Source organism: Stegodyphus dumicola, chromosome 5 (genome assembly GCF_044657685.1).
Source record: "Stegodyphus dumicola isolate Sdum_Otavi_A_Nest chromosome 5, ASM4465768v1".
Lineage (NCBI taxonomy): Eukaryota > Metazoa > Arthropoda > Arachnida > Araneae > Eresidae > Stegodyphus > Stegodyphus dumicola.
In genome coordinates, this window is record NC_140772.1 from 142,257,098 (window position 1) to 142,276,057 (window position 18,960).

At 32.2% G+C, this 18,960-nt stretch overlaps 1 protein-coding gene across 2 annotated transcripts in view; it reads right to left on the minus strand.

The window, feature by feature from the left end:
* Positions 1-1,783: 1,783 nt before the first annotated feature.
* LOC118181302 (uncharacterized) overlaps positions 1,784-18,960 on the minus strand; it is a 115,092-nt gene continuing 97,915 nt past the window's right edge. For both annotated transcript variants that reach the window (XM_085817137.1, XM_085817138.1), the window contains 4 exons: positions 13,380-13,597; positions 6,925-7,116; positions 6,519-6,826; positions 1,784-1,960 (listed from right to left, as the gene is read on the minus strand). In XM_085817137.1, the coding sequence (XP_085673263.1) occupies positions 1,850-1,960; positions 6,519-6,826; positions 6,925-7,116; positions 13,380-13,597 (829 nt within the window). In that variant the 3' untranslated portion in view covers positions 1,784-1,849. The remainder of the gene's footprint in view (positions 1,961-6,518; positions 6,827-6,924; positions 7,117-13,379; positions 13,598-18,960) is intronic.

The window sequence follows — 18,960 nt, forward strand, 5'->3', positions numbered from 1 at the left end:
TATAAGAGATTTTAATGTAATTGCTGATTTTTTTCGCAGAATCACTGGGTGTTTTCTGTCAGTTATAAAAAGTTTTTGGAAGTAAAAGAGTAATTATTCATTGTTGAAAAAAAAAAAAAGATTTTTGAAATTCATGATTTGATTTGTAGCATGTCATTTAGACTAAGAAGATGAAAATAAAAAATTTAAAAGAATTATCGAATAAGCTTTCATTTAAAACTCATAAAACTTAATGAAATAAAATGTGAAAAATAATTTATCATATAGTTTAATAGAAGCAAGAGATTAAATAATTTATTTCAAATAATTCATTTACAGTTTTATGTCACGAATATTGAAAGCGTGGGGACCAAAATAATTAAACCCTACAATCGAAATGCACTGCTAAAAGTGTAAACCATTAAGTTTATACATTTAACAAAGATGCCCTATGCTTTTATTATCTTGTGATAAAAAATTGTTAGTGAATTTTGAAAGATAATAATTTAATCACTTGCTCTCACTAAATGATAAATCATATTTTTGTTTTCATTTCATCAATTATTTGAGTTTTAAATAAAAGCTTATTTTATAAACATTTGAAAATTTTTTTACTCTATTTTTCATAATGAAATTAAATATCAGATTGAATTTTTTCATGAAAAATAATTAACAAAAGCCTGAATGTTTTATCATAAATCTTTTAGAATCTATGGCATAAGACATTAAATAACTTTAATTGAAGGGGGAAAAGAACGTGTGTTCATTCAAAAATTTAGCCTAAAATATGTAAATATAATAGGAAAACGCAGGCAGCCATTTTACAAATTCGAGAACATTTTTGGTTTCTTTCTCAGCTTTTCTTCACCATTCAACAGCTTTCATTTTCCAACATAGTATGTAAGTACAAGTTCGTAAAAAATCTGCATTATCCAATACTTCTTGAATCAAGAAAATTAGAACCACGGTTTTATTTTAAGGGCAAAAAAGACATTCAGATTAAGGCAATTTTGATCATGTGACGTATTTAATAAAAATGTAGGAAATTTCAATTGATATTCGCATTCTACATGTAAAAAATTTAAGTTAGTATGCTATTTCTTACACAGTTAAAAACGTTTCACAAGAAAATGCTCTTCATATTATGTGAGCTCAGTCATAAAAAAGTTTTGATTTCAATTGATTTTGCTAGCAGTAAAAGATAAGTTTTAAAGGCCATATACGATTTAACTATGCTAAGTACAAATGTTTGAATTTTAACATTTATATACATTGGAATGAATAAATGAAATTATCTGCAGTAAATTTGAAAGAAAGTTATGTAATGTACCATATAAAATTTTATTTTATAAAAGCTATTGTTTTCTCGTTTTAGTTCGATCTCATTTCCACAGTCAAATATGAGAATCTCTGAAAGCTCATCTCTCCATCTTAACGAATGTATTAATTAAGAAAGAATATGATATAAAACTGTATAGCGAAAAAGACGTAGAATGCAGCCTTTAGATAAAAAAATATAAGGAGGACTTAACAGTCTTAAAGGAAGAAATATGGAGCATTATCACCCAGTTCAAAACATATTTGTATTTGCTGCAGTAACAAAGACGAATATTAATGATCAACGATGAATCATCGCAGAAATTTGCTTCATGCAATGCGTTTAATGACTGCACTTAAGTATCAGAGTCGGTAAAGAATAACTTTAAGGAAGTTTGTAAGAATAAATTTCATGTATCTTTGAGTTTTAAAAAGACAAACTGTTTAAAATCACAAACAGAAAAAATAATTTTAGCTATTTAATTCTGGTAACACGTTTTATTAATTAGACTTAAAATGTAATATAAATATACACTTATCAGATCTTATTAGATCATTCATTTGGTGCGAAGTACAATCTTCTTCTCAGCGAAAGATGTACGGAATTACCTGCTTCTTTGAACACCTTCAAAGCTGAATTTTTATCCACCCGTATACCATTCACCTGAAAAATAAAAAAGATAAACAATGAAATATTATTATGTGAAGGACTACTATAACAGAAAAATAATTTCATTTACGAAAATATAGTTGTAAATAAAAACATATAGTATTCTGAATTTCCGGGAACTACTCGCTTCTAATACTCCGTTGCAGGTTGCGAGGGTCAGGTGTAATAATAAGTATAAAGGAAGTTCTTTAAAAACATTTTAACTCTCCTTCGAGTAAAAGACGGCAAAATGCCAAAATACCACCTTAAGATGATGTTAATTGTACAAAAGAAGACTATTAGCTAAAAAAGCGTGTTTTTATTGGGATCATTGTCCGTGATTTTGAATTGAAATTGTAGTGTTTGGTGATACATTACAGTAAAAATTATGAACAGTTTTGGAAATGCAATTTTCGAAACGATTTTTAAGTCGGTAGATAATGTGCTATTTCTTATAAAAAAGGAGCAAAGGTTATTTCTAAGGCTTTATTTGTCAGAATTTGAGGTTTATAGAGATCTGTTTTTGCAGCATGCCCTTATATGGGGGAGGCGTAAATTAAGACTGGACGGATTATTGCTTTATATAATATCAGAGAAAGATTTCTACATTTCAAGGAAGAGGACTTAAGTTACGTACTATCTTCCACCAACTAAATATATATAGTGCGTATATTAAGACATACTACCATATGGTCTTAATATATGCATTATCTTCCACCAACTAAAATGACACCAAACCAAGTTAAACAGTGTGGCGAAGAGAATGAAATAATTTTCATGCAGAAAGTAAAAAATGATTATTTCACTCATATGGTAGGGCCCACCAGCGGCCGAGCGGTAAAATTGCTGAACACTGGTAGTTCGGTCCGAGGTTCAAATCCCGTGAACGGGCTGGCTGCATGGGCCTTTTCGTGGTTTTCCCCATGTGTAACGTGTATACGAGCCAGTTTCCCTTAGAAAGTCCTCCCTCCCCTTAGGCAGATGGCCCTAGTGTGCTTTGCCATAATTAAATACACCAACACCACTCATACGGTAGTACCACTCCACGAAAATGGTTAGTACTGAAGAACCTTGAGTTCACTCAGAGCAAACTGATTGAAAGAGCAGATGAAAGCTCCACATTGTTTTGTAGAGACTTAGACAGTGATATGTTTATAAATGCAGCGAAACATATTCAAATTTAATTTCTTGTAGTCCATTTTTATAACAGAATCCAAAGTTTCTTAACATCTTTGAGAACTACTGTATTTCTTGTTGCATTTATGTACTCTCGCCAAGGAAGTTATGGACAGGTAGTAGTGGTTTTTCAGGATTTTTCCAAAATGTTTCAAGAAATTCAACGATTCCTAGGATTTTATAGCGGTATCATAAAATTAATAAAATAGATCTGTTTACTCGAAAGTATTTCTAATTGAAATAAATAATAAAAAGAAAAAGAAAAATGGAGCATTATGTTCGTAGAACTGAAACAGTTTATTAAAAAGTAAAGAAAAATTTCCTTTAAAAAATTTAAGTCTAATTTTTTTTAAGCTGTTAACATTTAAAATCTATCTATTATCAAATTTAAAATCTAAACTATTTTCTTTGCGTTCTTTGATAAGAAACAAAAATAAAGTACAATACTCACTTCAATCACCTTTTTTCTAAAACTGCCATAATAAAATGCAAAAATTATCTGCTGTACGTTTTAATAGTCCAATACGTTGCTAAACCTGTTTTAAGTTCATGCACAAAAACATGAATAAACATATCTTTAAAACATATTTACTGGGCATATCAAATTTTCTAATGTGCAGATTTTTAAAATTTTTAATTACTTGCAAATTGTTACAGAATTTACTACGTATAGAAGAAATTTTTCCGTTAAAAAAAAATTATTTCAGATTTGACACACTTGTAGAGTCATTAGGTTAATTGGAAGCAGGAAAGATGAAAAATATGCAACCGCCTTCGCCGGGAATCGAACCTCGGACCTCTGGAATACCGGCCCAGCGTGCTACCGTTACACCACGAAGGCACGCTAGGGAAGTGGGAGAAATACCTTATATACTCTTTAAAGAATTATATTTTTGATAGTCTTAAAATGATTTCCTATTGAGAATCTTTATGATCAGCCTAGAATAGTACAGTAAAAATTAATATTCTTACAAACAAGTTCATAATACAGTTTATACAATTTTATCTGGAGCTCTTTTAAGAATTATGTACGAAAAATAACAACACATTTCATAATCAGAGTTTCGAATCCTGAGTTTAATTATAAATTCTTGAAATTTTCTGCGATAGGAGGCGTTTTTTCATGTTTTGATACAGACTTCCAATACCTTGAGCAATCACCGAGTTGAAATGTTCCAACTGGAGTCAAATTTAGCTTAATGTGGCAGTACAGCACAGAAGAAAATCATGCATAGATGAGTTGATCAAAAAAGAAATTTCTTTCGATCAGCTGTATCAGGCAAGTAATTTGCAGAATACTTTTTTCCTCCTTACTGCGTGCCTCGTGATGTAACTGAAAAGCACGACCTGTTAGCATACCGACCTGGCAAAATAACATGCCACATCCGAAACATCTGAATTCTCGGATTTATTGCACTTGAATCATCCCCAATTCATAAAAACTGAAATGCGTACTTACGTTTTATCTTGTAGACCGTAAAGTTGGCTACCATCGAAACATGAAAATTGGCGGAAATCCCGTCAATCTTTCCTGCGGCATTCCGAAGGAAGTGACGCCCCTGTATTTAATAAACCGTCAGCGTTTGACCCGCTTCGTAAAAAGACTTTCTTCGATTTCTATTGTTCTGTTAGGCTGTCCAATATTACCGAAAGACCTGTTTAGAAGGCTTATGAGTACACACGTAATACTCAGGTAATTGTGCCCAATTACAGTTTCATCGCCCATATCCAGCTTTGCTTTTCCACCATTTTAACAAATGTTAATTCTCTCGACCAGCTGTAAATGAATCGGAGTGTAGTTACGAACGTTGCACCGGCATTGCTCTTTCGTTTTCAAATAGTGTCATGGTGTCCATTAATGCACATATTTTATGGAATCCCACAACTTTGAAATAAATCCACTGTTTTCTCTTCTTTAGTCAGCAGGTTCCAAATTTTAATTTTTTTTCGAAAAATGCACGAAACAAATTACAGAAGTGACGCTTAATTTATATCCTTCTTCACAAAAACAAAAGGTGGCTTATCAAGAATCAATCGGAGTTACATCCAATGAAAATGTAGATGTTATGAGTGTGTTATTACTTCATGGTTATCCATAACTGGCTCTGCCACATGTTTTCTGACTGTAAATCCAGAAATTAATTAATTTACTCATAATGATTTGTGAGCGCAATAAGTAAGTAATATTTTATGTCTATATTTCAGAATTTTGTACTAACTAATATAAATTTACTCAATAAAAAAAAATAAACTTCAGCATTCAAAACCTAGAAATTAGCTACGTATGACAATTAACAGAATTTCAAACTTACGTTGCTAATTTTTAAAAGTCTTTATTAAATTAACCGCTTACATAAAAACGTATTGGCGTATTTTCAAGAAATAGGCATAGTACAAAAAAGATTAAAATGACAAAGGTACACAAGTTTAAAATTCTAGCATTAATTGTTACTAATTTACAGATTCTGAATGCTTAATTTTTTTTTTTTTACTTTCTTAGTAACCAATTCTAATACAAAAATGTGAAATAAAAAGCTAAAAATATTACTCATTTTTTCTTAGTGTTTTCAAATCATTACGCAAATTTTTCAACCAAAAAAGGCTTTTGTGCATAGTTATCATCATGCGATGATTTCTGGCGCTTTTTTTCCAACCATATTTTGTCAGATGGTGTTTTAAAATAACAAAATTTTTCACTGTTTTATTTTATATCAGGATATTTTGTACCGCGATACTTTTCTAATAACTACGATGTTTTTACTTTCTTTTCTCCCACGATGTTTTTTGTACTATGATTTTACTTTGCATTTTTTTCTCCTCGGTCTTTTCCATTAGCAATGTTTTTATCTATAAACAAAATATTAAACATGCAAATTTTTCAAATTTTGCCACTTATTGTGAATTCAATTTTGATCTGGTTCCAAAAATGAAATGATTTTCACATATCTCCATATTTAAGTTTTGATTTGAAGACTTGGTAATTTTACTACTTCTGTTTTCATTTTTTTAGTAAGATGTAATATTTAAGTTTTTATTTTGATTTACCACAGCTCTAGAATACCCAAATGTTTATTTCAAAAATATTTGCAGTCTCTTCCTCGATATAATAGTTTAACCTTGGTAATCTCGACTTTGGAGAACTTCATCTTTAATATGCTTCAAAATGCAAAATTTTGTAGTTATTGTGAATTTAAATTTACCTAGTGAATAAAAGTCAGTTTACAAGAACTCTTTAAAAAAAACATAGTTTGTAAAAATGGTAAATTAAGAAAGTTACTAGTTTTGGAAATTAACGTATACATATATTCAAAGAGAACGACAAATTTCATTAAGACATTGCTTGAAACAAAATTTTCTGTTGTAATTTAAACAAACTTTTGGAAATCATTGTACTCACCTTTACAATCCTGTCGAACTTTTGTATGACACCACAACTATATGCAGGCCCGTCGTGTCTGATATCCATCACATAAACTCTATCAGACCTCTTATCCTGACCAATTCGAATTCCGAAACCTCCACATTTTGTATTTTTGAATAGGATGACTTCAGTTTCTAAAATAACCGTACCATTTCGATCAGTTGCGCGGGTAGAAGACTTTTTTACAATGAAAGAATTTTCAGTAATCAGTAAAGATTCTTCTTCAGAATCATGGAATTTCCTTTCAGCTCTATTTTCACTCTGCAGAATATCTGTAATTGTATCTGGAAAGAAATAAGTGTTATCCTTAAAGTGCAGTATAAGTAATTTTATTTCGTGCAATTTAAAATGGATACAAATAATGCGAATCGTGATTACTTACCTATAGGAGATCTGTGAACTGTTAAGAGCAACATATCTTTCCGCGTATAATCGCAAGTACAGGGATCATATTTTTCCGTCTTCACGAAATCAAAAAAGAGAATTTCATCTCCAGGAAAGATAGCCCCTGATCGATGAGCAGCACTTCCTTTAGTTACTCCCGAAACGACCATTGGTGAACCTCTTCTGGTGGCTAAAAAGATTTTAGATATTTTTAAAACTTATTTAATTATTAAAGTTAACAATTAATTATCTAACTATAAAGTAATTTTGCACCCTCGTAAGTGTAAGGAAAGTCTGTTTGAAAACAGTTTTTGAATATGTCATACTGAGCAATAGACAAATGGCACCCCAAATAAACGACAGCCAATTTTACAAATTTTGGAACTGCAAACACAAATATTACTATTGAAATTATTTTATTTCAAATTTTAAATATCCATGTCGGTAAACTTAGATTGCTGTTGTGCTTAGGTATTAATAACATACAATGATGGGAGCAAAGTCTTAGCCTTCAAAAATTTCATACAAATGATGGGACCAAACTCTTAGCCTTCAAAAAAATTCTTAGGTGATAAATATCCGAAAAGAAATGCAACAACAACAACAACAACAACAACAACAAAAGTTACTGCTTATTTTTAATAGTGGGAACAATAAAAAAAAAAAAAAAAAATGGAAATATTTGGATAGTAGAAATAATAGCAGTTTCGAATCTCCCCAAGTAATGTCACCTAACGCGGGAGTTGGAAGCTTAATTCTGATTTCGCTGACAAAGTTCCGCAGGCTTTCATAAAGAAAATACTCATTGAAAAATGGATATAAGATCTTAAGCTACAGTCTACTGCTGATCGAAAGAAAACTTTTCGGGAATTTTTGCTTCCAGAAAATTTGTATGATTGGCTTACGTGAAGATCTCCTAGAAGCACATAGCAGTGTTATAAAATATCCCAGGTAGGAGGTACTCGTGATACAGCGTCCAGCGCAACAGTTTCGGCTAGGAACCACCACCCCGGTTCAAACTACCATGGAGGTAGGAAGTAAGGTACTCCATGCAAACCATGGAGGTAGGAAGTAAGATGGAGTCGCCCTAAACAAGTTTCTCCCGTACCCTGCTCTGAAGCACCGGCGATCCCTACGTGGTGACTAAAACATTGGGTCATTTACCATTGAGTTCTATGGGATTTGAAGCGTTCGGATGTAAATATTTTGTAATTACGTCGTAAATATACATACAAATGTATATATTTTCTTTTTCTACAACACTTCAGAGTCCTAAGTATGTGAAAACAACATATTTTTAAACAACATTTCATTCTGAACGGAATTAAATGCTATACTTTTCACAGGACAGTTTTCTCAGAATGGTTTAATTTGAATGAAATATTTTCACAAGTTTTCGTTAATTACATTAGAAAAAAAAATTAAGGTAATTCGATTTTATTCGGTTAAGGTACAAAAATTAAGATCAAATTTTATTGTATTATTAATATTAAAATTATGCATTATTTCTTTTCTATTTATAGAGCTTCTTCCTAAAATACTTTCTTAAATATGACATGATTTTTTGGCTTCTGAGGCATCTTTTAAATCGAAAAATGTAAGTCAATTTAATTAATGCTCTATTCGGTTCATTTTAAATTAGAGAATTATTAGGAATTAGCGAAATACTTTAAATAAGTATTTCGCTAATTCCTAATAATTAAATAGGTATTAAATAGTACTTGACTTTCTCTGAAAATTTCTAAAAGGGAATAATATAAGTTTTTTTTTTTAATTTTTTTTTAAGTATTATTTAAAACTTGTAACTGAGTTATTATAAAATGTAAGGGGAATAGTTCTTTTAATTATACTTATCAGATTTTTTTTACCCTTCATTTCAACAATACATATTCCAAAACTTTTTATTACGTTCTTAAGTGCGCATCTCATAGCATTTGCTTTACAATACCTTTTAAGAGATTGCTTTCCAACACGAACAATTCTTGCTTAAATAGTTTTATAACGTATTTGTCAACAGGATTTCAATTTATGTTTACAATTCAATATAAAGGTTATTATATATTTAGATAACATTTATAATCATTATAAATTAGATACATTTAATAATTAGATTTCTTCACAGTACTTTCACAGTTCTTTAAGTGAATAAATTCTTCATTTCAAATACATTTATAAATAATTTAAGGAATATTTAAATATTTTGTCAAAGGCAGATACATGCTTTTTGCAAGCACATGCATAAATACCCATACATATTTTCTATTTTTCATTTCCGGCATGTGCAAATCTTTAATTTCTGTGCATTCACTATATTTTTCGTGTCAAGTTATTTACACTAATTTAGCATACACCCGAAAGTTTTACATAAAAAATATATATGAATATAATTTGAATGAAAATTATAAGTATTATTTTTAATACCCACTCAAAGTTCAGTTTTTCTTCAAAATTCCTCCACGATGGCATCTCTCTCTCTTTAGGCAGATAGCCCTTGCATGCGTTACTCTATTTAATAAAAACTTAATCTGACCTATGCGCCTAATTACAAATATTTTAACATACATAATTTTATATTTATAAAACGTGTAAGCCCAAAGTGATTATTTTTCAGATATGCAAAATTAAAACGATGGGTTTAAAATGAGCAGCAGTAAAGCCTCTCCTCTAACGAATTTTAAAAGGTACATGTTACAATAATATATGGATGTGAAAAAAATTTGTTTTATTTAAAACATTTTGACGTTTGGAAAATAAAATAAAAGTAGCGAATATTTTATCAAGGGTATCGAAAGACGTATACAATTTTTAATGTACAGTAAGGTATTTTTCATTCTTTAAGCGTAACATTTTTCTTAAAATCTATATTTTTGTAGTGCAACAGCTTATAATTTTATAAAAGAAATTCATAATCAAAATCTCTGTCGTTAGTTATCGAAAAATAACCAAGATGTGATTTTTGCGTAAATGTCACTAAACTATACAAATTGCTATTATCCATCACACTATGATTGTTTCTTTCATGCGAAAGTGTCCCTTTTTCGATTTCTATGGAACTGTCGTGTGTCGAAATACTATCAGAATCTTGTCAAGCGAGCTTCTGAATGTAAACAAAGAACACCCCATCTGGTGACCCAAGCTTCAAAGCAGTGCTTCACTTTTATCGCGGGTTGGCCCCTATTCCCTTTCCTACCTCCATGATGCAAACTACAGCTAGCAGAAACTCGTTAATCGGAAATGTTTCTTCTAACGTCGTATAGCGCTAGACGAGATAATCCCATAAATCGTTGAGATAGATGCTGCTAATAAATGCCATCTGGAAAGAAGGATTTCCAGGATGACTTAGGGCGAATTATATATTCTTCCGCTCTTATTTTTAAATAGCGTTCCGTGCCGTTCCGGCGAAGCAGCTACTTTAAGGCTTCCCGAAATGCTAAGACTAAATGAAGAGTAAAATTTATAAATATCAAAAATGTAATTAAACTAAAATATTATATTTTATTGCATACTTACATTTAAAAGAGTATTTTCTTTAATTATTCATTTCTTATTTAAAATTTGTTATAATTTACTTAAAGTAAATTTTTTGCTGCTAAGCTTAGCTGCTTGAAAGTTATATTAATAAAAGCAAATGTTCAGCCATTGGGCGAGGGGGCGGTTATATAAATGATCGCCGATAGTGGCTCTAAATGTTTACATAAGGCCTCGACTGAAAAAATAGGCAGTTTGCTCACAGCCAAAAGTTCAATTTAAAATGCCTTTTTCTATTATATATATATTATATTATATTAATATCTAGATACATATTATACATTATAAGGTACTTACATATTATTAGAACTACCTTAATATATTGAAGTCGCCAAATTTTAGAAGGTGCCTAACTCTAACAACCATGCGCTAATCCTTCTTCAGAAAACTATGCTCATAACAATGCTTCAATGAAGCAACGACGCAGTCTTCATATGCGTTATTTTCCTTGTGTTCTAAATTTCCACGGCTTTATAAATAAATTGCAATATTTTTTTGCCTTAAACTCAATTTTAAAGTATGTGCTTACGGTATTTGTCTGCAGTCGAAGAAACAAGTAAAATATTTGAAGCAATACAGTGTTATGCCGCAAATAAAAAAAAAGGGGAGGTGGACAATGATGTGATAGATTCATTTGTTAAATAGCCGGTGCGTGATACGGAAACTGTAAGCAGTGTCTAGTTGTTCAATTATTTGATTAGCCTATGATCAGTGTAAAAAAATAAATTAAAAACAGAGTATTTACGTATTTATGAAGCGGAATTTTCTGTTGCGGGAAACCTTCTCCAGCACAAGGATATGATTGTCGTTTTCACCCAAGAAATTAAAAGTAAGGCACCAGGTTTCATCTCTAGTCATTCGAAAAACTCGGGATTAATGCTTGCCATAAATCAAGGCAGCAATGAGCAGACTTTTTATCGATATTATGTTCATCTGAAACGATTTTTTGATCACACAGAAACGATTTTTCAGTAACTTTTCCGCTGTTCTTATCCGTTCTATGCTACGAAGAAGAATAGCATGGAATTACTACTTCTGAGCTCATGTTCTAGTTTGATTTTAGGTATGGCAAAGCACGCTAGTGCAGTTTGCTTAAGGAGAGAGATTCCTTCCTGGATGACCTTCTAAGGAAATTGTCTCATCTCCACATTACACATTTAGAAAAACACGAAGTCGCCCATGCAGCCAGCTCAAACTACCAATGTTTAGCGACTTTAACCTCTCCACTTTTGGTGGCTTCTGAACTCAAATCAAGCATTAACAAGATCTGCGAACAACGTTTTTGCTCCGTTTAATGCGAACAACGTTTTTGCTCCGTTTAATGCGAACAACGTTTTTGCTCCGTTTAATGCGAACAACGTTTTTGCTCCGTTTAGGAAATCATGCGTACTAAAGAAAAGCATTAGATCTTGTTAATGCTTGATTTACAGGCACTAACGCAGCAACTGAAATGCGTCCCCGCTTTATAGCAAAAGGTGTCCGTTGGATTAAATGCAGACGACTAAATCCATAGACTATTTTTGCGCAAGCAGACAATATTTTAGGAAAAAGCAATCTATTAGAAAAACATTAATCCAAAACATTGTACACGCAAAATGTATTTTACACCATATCTCAAATGACACTTTTTATTCACAGCTCTATTAGAAACACAGACAAAAACATAGACGGCATAGAAGCAATGTTGTTTTGGGCCCCTATGACAGAATTTCATAACATTTTATGAGGGTGAAGTTAAAATATTATTGTTTTGCAAACATTATTGCCTAATTTGAGAGCAACTTAAACATAATCCTAGGCCTTGTGGGCCTAGGACATACTACTAATCAGACCCCACCACTACAATGTAAATCACAAACACTATTTAAATCTGTATTCTCTCAATGTAGGATAAAATTAATGTAAATGATTTAGGGTATCAGAATCATTACAACAGAAGTTTTTAAAAGTTCGCTTGGGTTAAATTTGAGAATTAGCAACGAAATACTAAATAAACTGAATAGATTCAATTTGAATAAAGCATAAATTAATTTCAGTTAACAAGAAAACTAATTTTGTTAAAAGAAAAAGACGTTTAGTTTATGCGTTAGTTAGGCGTTAGTCTTTGACGTTTAGTTTATGCAGAAATTTATGACTTCACTGTGAAAGAAAAATGATTTTTTCAACAAATATATGAAACTGCATTACATTTTTACTAATTAAAAATTAACAACTGAATGTCCTTATGACCACAATGAATAATTAAGTAATGCTCTCTGAGATTTTTCAGAAAAGTATTTTGATATAAAAACAGCAGCAGCCTTTCGGGAAATAACAACACTGGAACATTCGTAATTAGAAAAAATGAAAGACGTTACTGGTTAAAATAAATTCTAAAAAGAATTAAAATGTAAAATTGAAGAAATATTAGCACACAGAAAAAAACGAGAAATTAAAAAATAACGAAACTTATAAAATGTTAAAAATTTTGTAACTGAATGGATAATCACTTTACAGTAACTCAAGGAGGTCTCTCCTTATGAATAAACGACTTTTGATGACCGTAGGAAAAGAAGAAGCAATTTAACTCCTGCTTAAAAATGTTAAGAGGTTTTAATTCATTCAATAGGTACAGTGATTTTAGAAAGGCATTTTAAAACAACACCTTAAATTCTAATGATCTACTTTATCGTTGTCGTATTATACGCGTTTCAGAATTAGTAAACAATAAATAAAATTAATTGTTAAAAAATATGCAACGCACAATTTTTCTAGTCTCCAATTCAAAACTGGTAAATATTTTACTAAATAGTTAACTAGACTTTAGTAAATAGTTGAAGTACTTTCTTTACCAAAGTTATAAAAGTGATGTTACAAGGCCTTATATTTAATTGAATATAATCACATACGAAAACTATAAAGTACGAGTATTTAAAACAATCTTACCTTTGAAATGGATTCCAATCTTAGCTACCTTTTGAAGTTCGACTCTGAAAGTTCCGGATTTAACTTCTGGCTCTTCGACATCAAACTCAATGGATAACAAGATTTCAGAAGCCACATCGAGTTCTTTCTGCCATGAATTCAGTTCATCCTCTGGCATGTCCATAATGTTTCGGTTATTTATTTTAAGTACCCGGTCATTTTGGAGGATGATACCAGCTCTAAAAGAAATTTCTAAAGTGCTTTGAAATTAAAGCTTCAAGGATCAAATGTATTTCTTTCGTTAAAGAATAAGTATTCTACAAATTGAATTAAGTGAAGTTAAACATTCTCTTTATTACTAAATATAATTAAAAGGTGGAATACAGGTGTAGCCAATTTTTCTTAGGTATATTATCAATTCGGTCATAAAGTCAATTATATGATGTCCAGAATATCTATCAGTAAATTTATACAAGTCCAGGCAACAAAATATCATTTCAAATCGGTTTACTACTGCATTATAAAAAAAGAAGTACTAAATCATTCGAGTTTTCACCTGCCATCGCTAAGCTATAACACGAATTAAAAATGAAAACAGAAATTTCCTTATTTTTATTTCCTTCTATCATAAGTCATTACCAATAATAAGCCTGTGGTATAATTTTCGAGCTAAAACATTAGGATAGTTCTATGCAATATCTCATAAGATACGTTTAAGGTGAGCTGAGGAAAATAACCTTTAAAAATATTTCTAATTTCTTTTGTGGATATTAACAAACGAATGATAACAGTTTACGAAATCGGATGACCAATATCATTACTTTCCGAGTAAGGACATGTCCAATCAAAACAATTTGTTAAGTTTGTAAAACAGTAACACTATATCCTGTCCGATTTCATAGAGTTCATATTTTTAATTAACTACATTTTTTTTAAAAAAAGAGAAAAACAAATTTAAACAAAACAAGAAATAATTTTCACTATAAGAGTATCAGATATTGACAAAAGTGAAGAAAATAATATCATAATTAGCAATTTTTTATAAATAAGGTCATGCAGTTACTTATCTTTCTTTTTCTATTCTTTTTTAGACTATACTTTTCATGAAAAATTACCAGTAAATCTTTATAACAAAGTAATTTATGAATGACCTTTGTTAGTTAACTGTGTTAGTTTAAAATTAGTTAATTATGTTAATTTAAAGTGCTATAAGTTGCATTAATTTTCTATGCTTAAGTTTCCATTTTACATTTTCAGCAAATATTTATTAGTTAATAAAACAATATGAGAGTAAAAATTCTTCTTTCTATCTTGCGCTCACAAATCATTATGCGAGTATCCTTTTAAAATTATTAAAGCCTAAAAAACTCATGTCTGCGATGATTTGTATGTACTTTATTTTTTACCCCGATAGTTTCGACGATGATGTTTTTAAACTGCGAAGTTTTTGAAACACTTTATTTTCGACGACAATATTTTGTACCACGATGTTTTTAGAAATGTGATGTTTTTTCTTTGCTTTTTCTCCCGCGATGTTTCATACCACGACGTTTTTGACGGACTCCAAATATACTGAGGAGACTTAATAATAGGCTGGAGCAAGCTTAGGCTTAACTTCGGCACCCTCATTGAGGAACCAACACGTGACCTAAAATTTTGAAAACATTCATAATGATACTTGACGGAAGCAGAGATAGAAGTACTGATTTCAGTGCCTACTTCCATGCTATTTTAAAAGTAGTTCCCCCTCAAAGTAATGTCGCACACAAATTTAAAGAAACAAGAGACGATTTTAAAATATTTTTCACTAAAGGTGACAGAAGCCCGATAAACTTATATAACGACCTACAAAGAACTGCTTCTGTAATATCAGAGAAACTTCTAAATGAAGGCACAAGTTCTGAAAATGACTCAGGTTTTGCAGATGTTTCTGATAGTTTGATCAAATCAGAGAAGATGATCAAACTACCAGAAACAGAAACCCGTAAACTGACAAAAAAATATCATACCCTTAAAACACACAGAAAACGACCGCAGAAATATAAAATCAGAATGTGAACACTGAAACGAATTTCAATGATGAAAACCCTGAACAAGCACACTAAAGATGCTGGTGAACCTAATATATGAACCATAAATAATATTAAACCACCACACACTGAAATTAAAACCAAACACGAAAAAGTACCGTCCCTCATAATTTAAGAAGTAACTTATTCATGGATGTATATTGATAAATTTATTCGTTAGGAAGGAATTCATAACTTTTACTGTCAGAATATTCCGCGCGGAATCAAGATTATAACCAGATCTATATCAACATACAAAGAGATTACTAAATTACCATTCATGAACATTAAAACATTAAATTTAACTTTTATGTTGTTCCAAATCATGGAGAAATAAGCCAGTTATAGGAAATTTGACTGTAAATACTAGTACTGACATAACTGAAAATCTTAAAAGTAAAAACTATGAACTTTTAAACATTAAAAAAATATCCCATAGAAAGATAGTGAGAAAATCATATTCTCGCTATTTTTAATGGCTCTAACAAAGCATAAGTACTCTAAGAATATTTATAATGAACTCTTCATCTACAACCTTAAAACTAAAATTGAAGAGTACAAAGGGTGGGTGGGTGGTACCCTTAAAATGCTACCATTGTCAAGGGTTCTACCATACTCAGGCGGGTTGCACCCATGATCCCAAATGCGTCAGTTGCGTCAAAAGTCTTTTTTTTTTTTTTTTTTTCGTAATTGTTCTGATAAAACTAGCAAAGATAAAGCCCCTTGCTGTGCCAGTTGCGATCAGTCACAAAAAACTTTCGAGGAAGTGGTTTTATTCCAAAACGAAGAAAAGGAAATCTAAATTTTATTTAAATAGGGTGATTACAAACATAACAAATGCCAAACCGTCTAGTACCCCTATTAACTTAGATATAATTGCAGAAGCACGAAACGTATAACCTAAACTGGCGGCTAGTAAAGGCTATCAAAGAAATAAACTTTCAGCTTAATATACTGCAATCATTACAAAACTATCAATATCAAGATGCTCTTCCTGATACCACAAACAATTGGTATATACGTCAATCGAGCACCATTACTTAATTGTGTAGAACTCAAGCAGTCTCCACAAAAAATCACTGAATTTCAAAATTTCCTTGTCGAATATGATACGGATGTCGCCCTGATTAATGAAACTTTTGCCTCGCTGAGCACTAGCATAAAAATCGCATCTATAGAAGCGATTGATATTCCTACAGAAATTGTGGGGTAGCTATCTAAACTGCTAGTCATCCAAAATAAAACACGAAGAAGGAAAAGAGGTATCAAAGCCAAATCAGAGATAATACATAATACCAATGTTAATTGATTTGGAATGTAGCGTTCTTTGAAGTGAGGAATACGAGAAAATCAAAAATTAGTGTTGCCTCTATGTTTGTCAAACTGCTAACGCTTCTACTGGCCGTGACATTGAGTGAAAGAGGTTTTGGACCTGTTGTTGGGGAACGGCAGCTCATGCTGCCTCCACATGCAGCCAAAGTTCATTTTGTATACCCGCGGGTGGGGCATGCCGAGCTAGGCGTTCTACGATCATTGTCCAGATATGTTCTATGGACGTTAGATCTGGAGAACGGGCAGGACAGGGTAATAATACAAAATGATGGGTTAAGAAGAAAGCTTGGACATTGCGTGAAACGTGTAGTCGCACATTGTCCTGCTGAAATGTAGCCACAGGAAAGTCTTAAAGGTAAGAAAGGAGAACAGACTGCAAAACCTCACAGACTTAGTGTGGAATGGTAAGTGTACCGATGAAGCGTACTAGAAGGTGAGAAAGTGGAATCCAGTATCTTTTCAGGCTATTACACTTGGTAGAGTATCACAATACAAAACCCAACAGTCGAGCAACCTCTCTTCACGATGTCTCCAAATTCTAATCCAACCATCGCTGTACTGCAAAGAGAAGTGTAATTCGTCCGAAAACCGAACATCATGTCATTCGGATGTCCAACTACATAGTTCAGTGCACTATTGCGAATGGAAACGCCCGTGATTTAAAGTTAAAAGTAAGCTAAGCAATGGACGCCTAGTAGACAGTCTATTGTATTGTAATCGACATCGAATTATTCGTGCAGGCACAGATTGTTGCGTTACAGAGTGTATTCGTTGTGATATGGTTACGGATGTGACAGTGGCTCCATAAGTGCTATGCGCAAAAAATACCTATCTTGCCGTGGAGTGGTGCAACGAGGCGGTTGTTATCGCTTTTGTCTGTCAGTTGTTCCCTGCTGTTGTTCCATCGATTCCATATTGGCATGACTGTTGCTTGGCTACGTTCGACACTATGACCTATTTCCGGCAAGGATAATCCACAATCTCTGTTTGCAACGATTCTTCTCGGCCGAACTCTGAAATGTGCACAAATAATGCACGTATTTATACAAGGTATATTGAAGTTGCACACACAAAAAATGTCTTAAAAGAGAACACTTCACGTGATTCAAAACGGCAATATTTTCTTCCTTTGTATATGGATTGTAAAAAGCGCTGCAATCGCCCATGATGAGCACGTGCGCTGAAGTCGTAAGGATTTATGCATTCTGTGAAGTTCCTTCCCCTGATGAAAGACGAAGAACGGAAGGGACCTACCCCGGAAAAATCGATCGAGGCAGGCTGGTGGGGGGGGGAAGAAAGAGTGGACTGGTGGGCACTTAGTGTTGGACCGGCCAGCATGCCGTGTGAGAATGTAGAGAACTGAAACATGTTTTAGTTTCTTTTGCGCGCCTTGTATATATATATTGTATATAGTTTATTTTACAGTGTATTCGTTGTATGGTGTATATATAGTGCAGTATGTGTAATAAATTAGTGAAGAAAATGTCAAAGCTGACAAGTGTTATTTTCCCATTATTGGTAAGTTCACACAGAAGAACCCACCTCGTGTTTGAACGAGTGCGAAGCATGACAAATGGCGCACTTCGACAGGATAGTGGGAAAAAGGAAATCACCAAAAATACGAAGGGAATAAGATCGTAAAAAGTGATTTGAGTGAACGTGGTTTAAATGAAGGAAATAATTCATGAAAGCAAGGAAGATGACAAAAGATGGTCATGATAGACGGAAAGTAGCACGCGTAAGCCTACACATGCAAATAAACGAAAGGGTGTATGAAACCTCGTCGTGTGAAAAGTGATTAACCAAGGTGTGGTAAAAGCGATCAGTATTACCGTGGTGATATTATTAATTGAAATGTTCGTGCAGGGTGGTGAAACCAGTGTGTGGTAAAAGTGATCATTAGTATTACCGTAGTGATATTAATTGAAATGTTCGTGCAGCGTGGTGAAACCAGTGTGTGGTAAAAGTGATCATCAGTATTACATGTTCAGTATTACATGATCATCAGTATTACATGTTACGTGGTGATATTATTAAGTGAAGTGTTATGCAGTGCGATGAGGAAATTGTACGGAATGGAGCACAACTCGTCATTTTCTACTATCGGGATCAAAGGTAAGTCCCTCTTAATTTCTTGGGAAGCACAATATATAAATGAAGAGAGCTCCCTCCCTATAATGACTATAGTAACGGAGAAAATT